A 13,408-nucleotide genomic window follows, 5' to 3' on the forward strand; every position below is an offset into this window, starting at 1 on the left:
ATATGCCAAGATGCCATGTTTTGGAGCAGCACGACCTGAACCCCATTCCTCTGTGGTGTCGCATCTTCTGCCAACATTCTGTGGGTTGTTATCACTGGAAAACAAATACTGGCCAAATAAGGGCACTTGAAATAATAGATAATATTTTGATTATGCCTTGCACTTTTCAAATAATTTTTATATGCATTGTATCCTTTAATTTTTGAAACAACCCTATTATGTAGGCGCTGTAACCATCTACATCATCTACGTTTTACGGACAATGACACTGTGACTCAGCAAGATTCTTATTCCCACTTTATTTTGAGGCTTACTTCGATTGTGCAATTGTATCCACTCATTAGATTGTAATTTATACATGTATACATACATATATATATATTATGCTATGGTTGTAAATTCACCAAATGGAGAAATTCTCCACTGATCTTTCCAGCAAACTGCTTAAGGCCATTTGGTAAATAAGGAGCTCAATCTTTTGAAAACGTCCTTCTTCCTTTTTCAAAGATGACATTAGCGAATAGGTAAATATTTTTTACAAAGTATAACTAACAGAAATCTACTGTAAAAAAAAAACCTATTTATCTCATCCCATGACAAGGCAAAACTCTATTAATAATCAATATGAGAAACATAACTTGAAAGAGCTTTCCATCATATGTAAAGTTGCCAATGAGATTACTAGTATCAAATAGGAAAAAAGCATAATTGTTCTTTCCTTCTTTGTGTTTTTAAAATACATTTTTTCTGATTTTCCATAATGATCATGTATTGATGTTACATTTATAAAATAACTCCAAGCAAAGAAATATAATTTGATATAAACTTTGTTCCAAAACTTGCAGGTTTTTTGTTCTTTTTCTGGTCTCAGCTTTTGAATTTATCAACTGGCCACTGCATGTTTCTATTTGGCCATCCTACTCTCACTCGAAATCGACATTTTTTAAACTAAATTAAATTTTCTCCCAAGCAATACTGCTTTTCTTGGCATCCCTATTTCTGTCTCCTTTTCACTCAAGTCCCAAACTCTGGAATTTTTTCAGCCCATCTCCAGCTACTCATTTCCTCCTCAATGTCTTTTTGTCCAGTGCATGTCTTTGTTGCCACAACTTGACGTTTTCTCCACATGGAATTCTTATCTGGGGGCTCTCTCACTTCTGGCTGGTGTGCCCCACTGCCGGAGTAATTTTCCAAAATCATTTATTGGTTCATGTCACTTCCTTGCTCAAAAATTAATTCCGTGGCTTGTTAGAAAAAGAGCTATTCCAGGTCTAAGGCAGCATAAATTCAAACTGATCTTGGGACATCTTGTACCAGGAAGCAAGGAAGTGTTCAAAGAATGATAGGGGTATATTGAAGGGTACAGGAATTGACTTGAAGGGATGTTCCCACTGGTCATATGTGAACCATTTGAGCATCGAAAGGAATAATAACAATTATGAGTTATAACATAATGAATTAGAAAATCCATGCGTCCACAATATTACAGAAAGAGAGGGGCAGAGGAGAGAAACGGGAAATAGAAGTTCTTCTGTACAGAAAAATGATAACTTACAAATGCAGGAGAATGAAAAATTAGAAAAGCAGTACATTACAACCGCTTATTGTGATAATCGGTGATCAGTGAACATGAGGGTCATCAGTAGATGCTAAATCCACCTGCTGACATGTCTTTAGGGAACAAGATATGACACAGTCTCAAAGTATTACCTCACAAATGCTTTCCTAATAGCAAAGTAGAAAATGGACATTTATAGATCTGAAGGACACCACTTTAACCAAGAGATCAAATTTAGCATCATCAGTAGCAGTGAGAGGCCCATAATGTACCCACGCCAATCACATGTTCTTGCCAAAGTGTTTAATCCAAGTCCAATTGTGAGGAAACAATCAGAAAAGCCCTGAATGTGGGGCTTTCTACAAGACAACTGGCTGGGATTTTTTAAAAAGAATTTAATATCCTGAAAGAAAAAAGGCAGCAAGACTAGTGTAGGTTAAAGGAAACCAAAGAGATGTAACCTTGTGCCTAAACCTTCATTGGATCCTGTACAAAAAAAGAAAAACAATTGCAGAATAATAGAATATCTTTATTCTTGGGACGTAAGTGCTGGTGCGTTTAGGGGTGAGATATCCCAATGTCTGCAACCTACTTTCAAATGGTTAAGCGACAAAAATGTAAATAAATATGTGTTTGTCGATGTACATATACATACTGAGAGAGAGGGAGAGAGCAAGCAAAAATGGTAAAATCGTCACAAAAGTTGAGTCTAAGAAAGAGGTACTATACTTTCAACTTTTTTGTAGATTTGAAAAAAAATTTTAATCAAAGGCTGTGGGAGAAAAATCCACTTACTCTGAAGGATGAAGTCCAGTCTCCTTGATCCAGCATCCAAGGCCACCTTCTGCCTGGATCTCCCAAGTTACACTCACGTTATAAGTGATATAAGGGCTGGATTGTGTCTTATCAGCCCTGCTTCCTCAGTTTTAGCACCGTGCCAAGCTTCTCCCCTCTGCTCATCTGTAGGAATCCCTTTTAGATCAGATCAATCGACTTAAGTCTCACAACTTAGCTTGTATGGATCTGGTGGTGAACATTGCTCATTCTTTCTACTCAATTGAAAATACCCACCTCCCCTTCAATCCCATGCTCACTTGAGTATAAACATGACCATCTAGACTAACACAATGATATTTCCCCACATATTCCTGTGTGCGAACATATTCAAATATCATCTTCATAAGAGAAAAACAAGGATCATAGCTTTTGATTCTTAGAGAACCCACCCTACCTAGAAAATAACTTCTTCAATAAAGAAGTATAGATTGATTGATCACATCCTTTCATTGCATTTATGTATGAGTTGATCATTATTTCTATATCAAAGCTCCAGAAAAAAAGGGGAGAAATTTAGTAAATTAACTAATTTTCTCTATGGAATGCCAAAGAAAAAAAATCATTTAAAAACTTATTTTTAAGATCAAGTGGGTTTGGATTAAATGTTTCCCTTTTTTCTGTGGACATTTGTTATTACACAGGCTGCAGTAGGCTTGGATGACTAGGGGAAGTTACCTATCTGATCCCTTATTCACAATATCCCCTTGTCCCATTCTATGGCACTAACCTCCTTCTATGTTTAATTTAGACACTGCTGTCGATGATCTTTTCTGCCCTTGGAATTGCTTTCTCTGGATACTGCCTGGTCATATCTGCTTTGGGCCTTCTTCAGGGCCCTTACTGCCGCACCCTTGATGGCTGGGAGTACGCCTTTGAAGGCACTGCAGGACGGTAAGGAATAATTCCCTGATTTGGGAGGAGGTCTGAAAGTCAGAAACACCTGGCTGCATGCCCATACTCATTTTCCATGATCACTTAGCGGTTCTGTGTCTACCTTAGTCCAAAATGTTCCTAATAGTTTGCTAATGTCCAGACCAATTTGTTCCTACACTGAACTCTGTTTAGATCTTTTTTCCTCCAGTCTTTTAATGTCACATGCATTCACTATTTTAAGGCTGTCGTGGACATTTCTGAATGAAAGGCATGTTTCTGCCGTACTGCAGAACAGGGCTTCGTCGTTATTGGGGTCTGGTAATTGCTGGAGCTTGGGGCTTGGGTGGCTCTGGGAAGTCAGTCTTGTTTTGTGGCCAGGCTGGACATGGAGTCTGTTACAGATGTGAAAGGGCTTGGCTGGGAGAGAATCACAGTGCCGTTGGATGGTGCTATCCGGAGCTATACTATTAGGGGCCACACGGAGGTAGAACCAGGCAAGGTGGGCAGCCAAGTGAGATCCAGGGACATGAGTAGGTGCAGGAGTTTGTGGAAGGAGCCAAGAGCTTATGGGGCATGTACTGAACAAGAGTCCTAGGGGTAGCCTTGCTCCGAAGGCTGGTAGTTCAGTCAAGCATTGAGGGACCCAGTCCTGGATCACAGAATGCCTCACACTGGCATTGTGCTGGCTCATGGCCCTACCAGCTCGGGAGGGAGCAGGGCCCAGACAGAGATACAAGAAGATCTACTCAATCTCTCCCTGTCTTGTACTGCACAGACAATTCCAATGGAATAAAATGAGGGAGTGTCGGTACCATTCCCTGGGGAAGTTACACTTTCTTCTCAAATCCCCATGGCTGGCTCTATTGTTCAAAGCCCACATCCATTTGGAGCTTTACCTGCTCACCTCAGCCTGCACAGCACAACTGCTTCTGTGCCCATAGCTGCCTTTATTCTAAAGTGTCCACGAGGTACCCCATGCTGTGAGCAGAGCTCTCCCTCAGGTCAGGAGAACCTAGAAAATTACTTCAGGTCTTTCTGAACACTTGGAGGAGGGCTCAGGAAAGGGGACCCTAATGTAGAAAGTCTCACTGGGTACAAAGAGTCGTTCTTTATGCCACCAGCCCCTGAACTTTTCCCCACCCCCAAAACAAGTAAGCCTCCAATTTCAATGCAGGAATCTCAGGCTGCCCACATGCCTCTTCATTCCTCCTTTAAAGTTGCCCTAGATATTTGTATTCACCTGATTCCAGGTCTATAAATGTGTTTAGAGGTGAAAAATTGGAGGCCATGAAGGGAAGCTAAGTTTCTGGGCCCCTAAAGAAGTTTCCAAGGCTTGGTGAATGCAAGGTGGAACAGCTGTTAATGTTGAACAAATCAGCTGAAAATTGCCCAAATCACCTCTTCATATGTACATTTATTCAACAAATATTTATTAAGCACCTACTAGGACCCTGCCTTGGATTAGGTGCTAGCCAATCAAAGATAAATTACACAGGTTCACTTCCCTCTAGAAACTCACACAGATTTGACAGAACGTTCTGCTGAGATGGAAGCCTTAGAATGAACATTGCCCTTAGAGCACAGAGCTTCAGTGCTTGTAGATCTGGGTTGAAGTCTCCCGTCTCCTACTTACAAACTGTATGGCCTTAGACAAATATCTGGATATCTCTGAGCCTCTGTACACTGGAGATAATAATCATTCCTACCTCACAGAACTGAAAATTAAACAGAAGTAAAGCACAGCTTAGATTTAATAAATTCTCGACATACCAGATTTTATTATTAAAATCATTACTTTGCATAACCTTCTATACCACATGATGGTCTTCCATCTGCCAAGTTGACAGCAAGTTCAGCCATGAAGTTCAGCCACTGGCACGGTGACCAGCGAGGATCCTGCATCAGTTTCATTTAAGAGCATTTGTTGATCTTTGCAATGCCCCAGGCACTGCTTTAGGCCTTAGACATGGCCATTTAGAGATGCATAAATCCCAACAGAGTTCTCACAGTACACTGTGTAGTGAGGAACTAGATACACAGATACAGCTATAGACAGAATTATAACATAACGAAGTACATGTTTTGTTAGAACGGTGTATAGAAATTGTGGAGAGAATGAGTATCAGGGCAAATTTCTCTATTCCTTCCAGACCCTGATAGTGCATTTATGACTCATTCCGTTGATACAAGAAGAATAAATAGGACCGTATCCTAGGAGAAAAAGAGAAATCCTGCAAGGCATCTTGCTTTAAAGTGTTGGATGATCTGTGCAGAGTATATACTGGGAACAGTCTAGAGTAAGGATCTTGAAGGGATTAGCTTCCCTGGTGTCAGAGACTGAGTTAGGAGTAGGAGGGTATAGGAAGTGGGTCCAGGGAAATGATAACAGGAAATTACATCTGTATTGTGCTTTATAGGTTCCAAAGCATTTTTACATACGTCTCATCAAATATTCACAATAACCGTAGGGTTAGATATTTTATACCCATTGTCCAGATCAAAGAGGTAAAATCCCTGGCCCAAGATCCTACAGATCCAGGAGTTCTGACTCCATATTCAGTGCCGTTTACCCCTTGAGACCTAAGGTCCATTAACAATACCAAGAAATTCTCAGAGTGCCTCTGAATGTCCCAGAGCATAGAGAATAAGAAATAAAGAAAGGGAGGAAAGAGAGAGTTAAGGACCACTTGGCTGGCACCAAGGTTGCTTGAATCGCTGTTTTGAAAAAAGACATCTTGCTATCAACAAGATATTTACAAACAGCTCTACCCTGTAACTGGGGTTGATTGTTTTTGTGGGGGATATATATATATATATTTTTTGAGAAGACCAGTTTTTAATTTCGATTTAGTTCAACAAAGAGAGTGTCACTCTTGGAGAAATGCTAATGGCCATAGCTGACCTGGAAGTGGGCAAAAGACAGGATAATTCAGCATGGTTTTAAGACTACCTTAAACGTGGAGGTGGTTTAATTCTCAAAATCCTGTGCTACGCTAGACTGATTAAACCATTCAGTCTTTTGCTTTTCCACCTCATAATCTCAATCTTTTTAAGAGCTGCAGAACACACAGTGGACCCCAGACCAGCAGCATCAACATCACCTGGGAACATAGAAACCCAAAGTCTCCACCCCATCCAGACCTTCTGAATCTGAAACTCTAGGCTGGGACCCAGCAATCTGCATTTTCACGAGCTTTCCAGATAATCTTGATGTATGCTCAAATTTGAGAACCATTGTTCTAAAAGGCTTTGGGACAGAGTCTAAGAATAAGAGCATCATTTCTCTTTGCTCTTTTACCACCTGTGTGATTTTATATCCAGTGCTAGCTCAGCCCTGTCCCTGATAGCGTAGGCTAACTCTGGACTCCTAGGAAATGGGCAATCTCTACCTATCTTTGTATTGACATGTGAGGCCTTTCATTGCTGTTGAACTCTTCAGTATGCATCTTGCCTCCTAAGTGAATTAGAATTGTCTGAGGCAGGTACCATGTTCCTAATAAGCATAGCCCTGTGCTGTGCATACTGTGTGTTCAATTGTGTATCTGAATAATTTTATCTATTCATTCACATTTAATAATTTTGTTTTTTAATCATATATCAGTATCTTAATTTCCCAAACATATGAAAACTTGTAGCCTTCTTCCTTGGACCAAGTCTTTAGGCGTGGCCATGCATCATGTTGACCATTTCCTTCCTCTCTCTCAGTTTCCTTACAGATTCTAGCGTATGGATTCAGTGCCTGGAACCAGCACACGTAGTGGAGTGGAACATCATCTTATTTTCTATTCTCATAGCTCTCAGTGGTCTTCAAGTGATTGTCTGCCTCATCAGAGTAGTCATCCAGTTGTCCAAGATACTGTGTGGAACCTATTCAGTCATCATCCAGGTAACAGAACCCCACTGGCACCTGTACCTCCTCCATTTTACCCCCACTGTCCAGGACTCAATGGATCTTGTTGGAAGGATTTTAGAATTCCATCATTTTCTTTTTATTCCTACTGCCCTCATGTTTACTCAACCTCTAATACCTCAATTTTTCCAATATTCCAATGTGTCTGTTGGCTTATCTAAATGGATTGAATCGATGGAATAACTATAAAATCACATTCTATGTTGTATGGTGAAAACACCACAGGTGTTTTAAATGAGCAATATTTCTATGTAGAAATAACTCAAAGCTCAAAGAAATCTTAGCATTTATTGAGAATGTCCCTGTTCATAAAATAGTCGAAGGCTCACAACCAATCCCAGTGATATAATTTCTCTTTTGAATGCTGCTACATTCAAATAATCCTTTTTTATATTGGGTCATTAGTGAGTGGTTTTGAAGAAGAGAAATATGTCTTTAATCTATTGAAACTACTTCTGCTTCATCTGCTAAAATATTAACGTTAATTTAATTATGGTGGAAACTGCTAAACCTATCCATCAAGTCCAGAGTAAAGAGAAATCACGAATGAGACATCTTGTATCTTGTTTAACAACATATAATGTATAATACCTTTCCTAGTAGTTTCAAATAGATATTTTCCTATTCTATCATGTTTTGCATATAAACTATAAGTTTAAGTTGCTACTTGGATTATGAATCAAGTTTACTTACTTTGTTTTTCTTTCTTTCTTTCTTTCTTTTTTTTATAGCCTGGAATCATTTGAATAAGAACAAGAATGTTTTTCTTTAGCAAGATATGGTCATCTACCTTGTGTCTATTGTTTGGACTTGAGGGCCATATTCAGATGATGGCTTTTTTCTCCAGTTGGTATTTATTGTCCTCACCGGAAGTGCCTTCCATTTAGAATTTTTTTCTAAAGCTGTATGTGTCAGGATCTTCAGAAATGTTCATACCCTTTGATCAAATAAATCCAATTTCTATAACCTATCCTATGAAAATAAATAAGAATACGAGATAAAACTTTATGCAACTACATATATTTGAAAATTATTTAATATTCTGGAAAATTAGAAATACCCAGAAAGTCTAACTTTAGGGGAAGGATTAAACAAAGCATGGTACGTTAGTTGTAATATTATGTAAAATGATGATTTAAAGATTATGAGTAGTACTATGTGAAAAAGCAGATTACAAATTGATGTTTACAGTATAAGGGTAACTATCCAAAACAAACAAAACAAAACCAAATAACCAAAATACAGGATAAAAACTAAATCTAGATGGATTTACACAAAAATGTCAGCTGTGGTTGATTTGGGTCCTAGGTGACCCTTCCTACTTGTCTATATTTTCCAAGTTTTCTTTATTATGTTTTACTATTAAAATACTTTTTTAAAAAAACGTATTTTTACTATTAAAAGGTTTGCTATTTTTCCAACTTTTAAAGGAATACACTTTTTCCAAATGTTTTCCAACATTGACTATCTGTAAACATCACAGAATAACACTTCAATCAATGTTCAGTGGGTAAAGCAGTGAGATAGATAAGCCACAAAATGTTGTACACAAATTTATATAATCTAATTGAGCTCTTGGCATTATTTTTAAAAATTTTTTTAACATCTTTATTGGAGTATAATTGCTTTACAATGGTGTGTTAGTTTCTGCTCTAGAACAAAGTGAATCAGTTATACATATGTTCCCATATCTCTTCCCTCTTGCAAATCCCTCCCTCCCACCCTCCCTATCCCACCCCTCTAGGTGGTCACAAACCACCAAGCTGATCTCCCTGTGCTAATTGACCTTATTTTTTTACTCCTGGTGGTGAGTATGATGAGCTACAAGAAGTAGACTTGAAATGAATGAGCAGTTGAGGACATGCTCAGTGGGTTATAGAAAGTGACCACTGACCAGTTGATACCTGTTTCATGGAGAGCTACCGCTAAATATTTATTTAAAAATTTTTTTTAAAGTAAAACATTTATGAACTTTCTACTTATACTTGGCATGATCTTCTGGAGGACAGCTGTCATGTTTTATATTTTTCCATCATCTGTAGGGCCTAGCCCAAAGCAGACATAGGAGACACTCAATGTTGGACATTCGTGCCAGGCTCTTCTGCTCCTCATGGCTGCTCTGCTGAGTACCTGTCTCCATCATGGACCCATTGGGCCTTAACACTTCCACCACTTCCCCATTGCCCTCCTCCATGGACACTGTCAACATTGCTCTACCAACGCCTGCCTGGCAGTTGTAGCCAGTAGTCTGGAGAATGCCTCTCTCCTTGATGCCTGCTCAACCTATAGCCTTCTTTAAGATAGCTGCCCTGTCCACAGCCTTTGCTGAAGTGAGCATCTTGAAAGCAAGCCATGTTGGGTACCACATGACCCCCATGACCTGGACTTAGCTGACAGAACTGGGACTGGCACCCAAGCCATGGGCAGCCTATTGTCACTCTAGTGGCCAATGATTTAGCCTAAAGTGAAACACTGTCTAAATGAGATTGGTGGTTATTCTTGCTTGAAAATTTGAATTATGAAACCAAAAATGAAGCCATGCAGACATTGCTGCCAGGAAAACAAAGGATGAGGAAGAAAGCCAGCCAGAGAGTATCTGATTACTCTATCAAGCCCACAAGCTTGTCATATGCAGCATCCTCTTTCTCCAAAATGCTCCTCAGTCCTCTTGTAAATGAACTTCTGGCAGGTCAACCCCACCAGTTTGTCACTAACACTGTCTCCATTGTGTTTAGATTCATTATGGTACCATACATTGAGTGGACCATGAACAGATGTCAGCTGAATGACTCTACCACAGAACTGGAAACAATGTCTAACAACAGGGGCACAGTCAAATTCAGTACAGTATATCTATCAGTAAATCAAATATCAACACAGCCACCCAAATTTTATATTTAAAGAGTATACGCTGATGATGCAATTTTAAGTAAAAACTGTATATAAATCTTTGTGTGCAGTGTGAACCCAAATTTTAAAATAAGCATACAATTACATGTAGACGTGTATAAATGTTCAGATACGTAGAAAAATGACTGGAAAATACCTAAATGTTAATAATTATCACCAAATGATGAGACTATGAGTTATATTTCTTGTCTTTACATTGTTCTATATTTTCGAATTTTCCTTGCATTACTTGAAGAATTAGAAAAAAATGTCATTTAAAAAGCAAGTATCCTCTAATCCTTTCTGTAAAATCCATTTAAGGACCTCAAAATAGGAAAGAACTGGACATGAAGCTATGTGTGTGATAGCCCTTTTCCTTACCTTTTTTAGAAGATACTCTTTCCATTTTTTAAGTCTCATATTGAATATTGCCAACTAATCCTAATTAAGAATGATTTCCATTTTGTTCATTTATGCTCCTATATTTATTATCTCTCTCTTATTTTCCTTGCTTCTTTCTCATTGTACTTTTCCTGACTTTTTTTTTGTTAGTTTCTGCTTTATAACAAAGTGAATCAGTTATACATATACATATGTTCCCATATCTCTTCCCTCTTGCGTCTCCCTCCCTCCCACCCTCCCTATCCCACCCTTCCAGGCGGTCACAAAGCACCGAGCAGATATCCCTGTGCCATGCGGCTGCTTCCCACTAGCTATCTACCTTATGTTTGTTAGTGTGTATATGTCCATGACTCTCTCTCGCCCTGTGACTTCTTAAATTGAAAGCCTAGCTTATTAATTTTTAACCTTTCTTCTTTTCTTAAAATAAGCATTTACGACTATAGTGGTTCCCTTTTACCTGCTGGAGATACGGTCCAAGGCTCCCATCGAATGCCTGAAACCACCAGTAGTACTGAACCCTATACATACTATTTTTTTTCCTGTACCTATAAACCTATGATAAAGTTTAATTTACAAATTAGGCACAGAGAATAACAACCATACTTAATAATAAAATAGAACAATTATAACAATATATTGCAATAAAAGTTTGTGAATATGATCTCTCTCTCAAAATATCTTATTGTTCTGTACACACCCTTCTTCTGCTGCTGCTTATGATAACAGGAGATAATAAAATGTCATGATGCAATGAGATGAATGATGAAGGGATTGTGATGTAGAGTTAGGCTACTATTGACCTTCTGACCCTATGTCAGAAGAAGGATCATCTGCTTCCGGTTCTCATGGATTATTGGGCCATGACGATATTGATGATGATTGGATATCAGGAGTGGACGATGTCAATGGCTGGGGATCCCAGGCAGGACAGAGCAGGGCAGCATAAGATTTCATCACACTGCTCAGAAGGCATGCAATTTAAAACTTATTTAATTGAATCTTGAATTTTCCACTTAATATTTTCCATTTAATGTTTTCAGACCTCAGTTGAAATCACAGAAGGTGAAACCACAGACAAGGTGGGGACTAGTCTATGCATTTTTCTTTAAGTACTGCTTTGGCTGCATCTCACAAGTTTTGAAATGTTGTATTTAACTTGTTATCCAGTTATGAATATTTTCTACTTTTCTTTATGATTTATTTTTCCAGCTATGAATGTGCTTTAAAATTCCCAAATATATGAGTTTTTAAAAATTTTTTTAGATTTCCACTTTATATGTATTTTGATCACAGAATATGTTATATATGATTCGGATACTATGAACATTTTTAAGACTTGTTTCATGGCCAATATTTATAAGTGTTCTATGTACTTACAAATTATGTTTTCTTCAAATATTGGGTGTAGGATTCTACATGTGTCCATTACTTCAAGCTGTTAATTTTGTTGTTCATATGTTCAGTATCTTTTCTTTTTGGTTGTTTGCTTGATCTAGGGTTTCATGAGGATTAAATGATTATATTTATGTACACTAACTTATAATATCTATCTATTATGTATGTATGTTTACATAACATAATATACATTTATATATAAGTTTATATATTTTATATATATAAAGCAGTGTTTGGCATGGATAAGATATATAAGTGGCCTAAACACAGTGGTTTGAAATGTACTCTGGAGTCAGATTGCTCAGATTCACATCTGGGCTCTGACTGATTAGCTGGTTGACCCTGGTCAAGTTTACTTAACCTCTCTGTGCCTCAGCTTCTGAATCTGTAAAACAGGAATAATAATAGAGTTGCTGTGGAGATTAAGTGAGTTAGCACATATAAAGCTCTTAGAACCATGGTGACTTCAACCTGAATCCAAGTGCAGCTGGGGCAGATTTGACGTGGCTGGACTTGGAAATGCCACAAATACATCAGAAGGGAAAGAGGGTGGAAGAAAGTCACAGGGTCACAGGGACAGCACAGGCTCAGGAATCTGGGGAGAGAAAACAGGCAAAGGTAAGAGGTTGCTAGGCTAGATAGAGTGAAGGAGAAACCAGCACTTCCTTTGATCACACGCTCCGAGACTGTGAACATAATCGCCATCATACTCAGGTTCCTAAAACCCCTGCCTCTGGCCAATACACTTCCATCCCACTGAAAAGCTACAAGGAATAGAGGCGATTCAAGGTTACTATTATGAAAAACACTATGTATATTCAGAAAGACTCCTGCCAGTTTGGCTTCCTGCTTTGTGAGATGAAAATGGGAATTAGGGGTAAGATTCCAGTACTTGCAGAAAACCAAGGCAAGGAGTCAAGCTTGAGGGTGCGTAATGGGGCAGGTGTGGAGGATTCGCAAACCTGGCCACTCAAGTAAGAGCCAATCCATGCCTGATCCAAGGAACACAAGCAATACAAATTAAATGATTTTTCTGGGTTAATATAAAAAGACACACATGCATGCAAGTACGCACACGTGCACACACACACACTTCCAATTTCATTCCTGCCTAAAATCACATTAAATTTACAATAAAGTGTTTTGGTTTTTTAAAGACATAAACTAACAAATATGGGGAAATTAGGGGAGGAGACAACAGCAATAAAAGTTTGGAAGCTACAAAGCATATTGATGATACGTAACTGACAAAAACAACTCAAGAAACATGAAAATCCCAAGTTATCACTGGAGGAAACTGAGAAAACCTGATTTACACCTTGGAATCTTCAAAAGACTCCCAAATGGATAGCACCAGATTCCTCTGGAACTGGGAGTAAAGGAAGACCTCTAAAATGAGAGGGATTAGGTACATCCCTGTATCCCCTCTCCTCTCCATGCCACCGGGAAGGGGCAGACATCTGAAAGTTTATTCTCTGGAAAAGGTAAAATAGAGGGTCTCTGAATTGGAGAGACCCAGATTCACCAAAGATAGGTCTACTACA

General features: G+C 38.6%; 1 protein-coding gene across 2 annotated transcripts in view; it reads left to right on the top strand.

The window, feature by feature from the left end:
- The window catches only part of TM4SF18 (transmembrane 4 L six family member 18), a 30,028-nt gene extending 18,068 nt beyond the window's left edge, over nucleotides 1-11,960 (top strand). For both annotated transcript variants that reach the window (XM_030873273.3, XM_060298504.2), the window contains exons 5-7: nucleotides 3,144-3,286; nucleotides 6,974-7,154; nucleotides 7,910-11,960. In XM_030873273.3, coding sequence (XP_030729133.1) covers nucleotides 3,144-3,286; nucleotides 6,974-7,154; nucleotides 7,910-7,924 — 339 coding nt within the window. In that variant the 3' untranslated portion in view covers nucleotides 7,925-11,960. The remainder of the gene's footprint in view (nucleotides 1-3,143; nucleotides 3,287-6,973; nucleotides 7,155-7,909) is intronic.
- Nucleotides 11,961-13,408: the final 1,448 nt, after the last annotated feature.

This window comes from Globicephala melas, chromosome 4, assembly GCF_963455315.2.
Source record: "Globicephala melas chromosome 4, mGloMel1.2, whole genome shotgun sequence".
NCBI lineage: Eukaryota > Metazoa > Chordata > Mammalia > Artiodactyla > Delphinidae > Globicephala > Globicephala melas.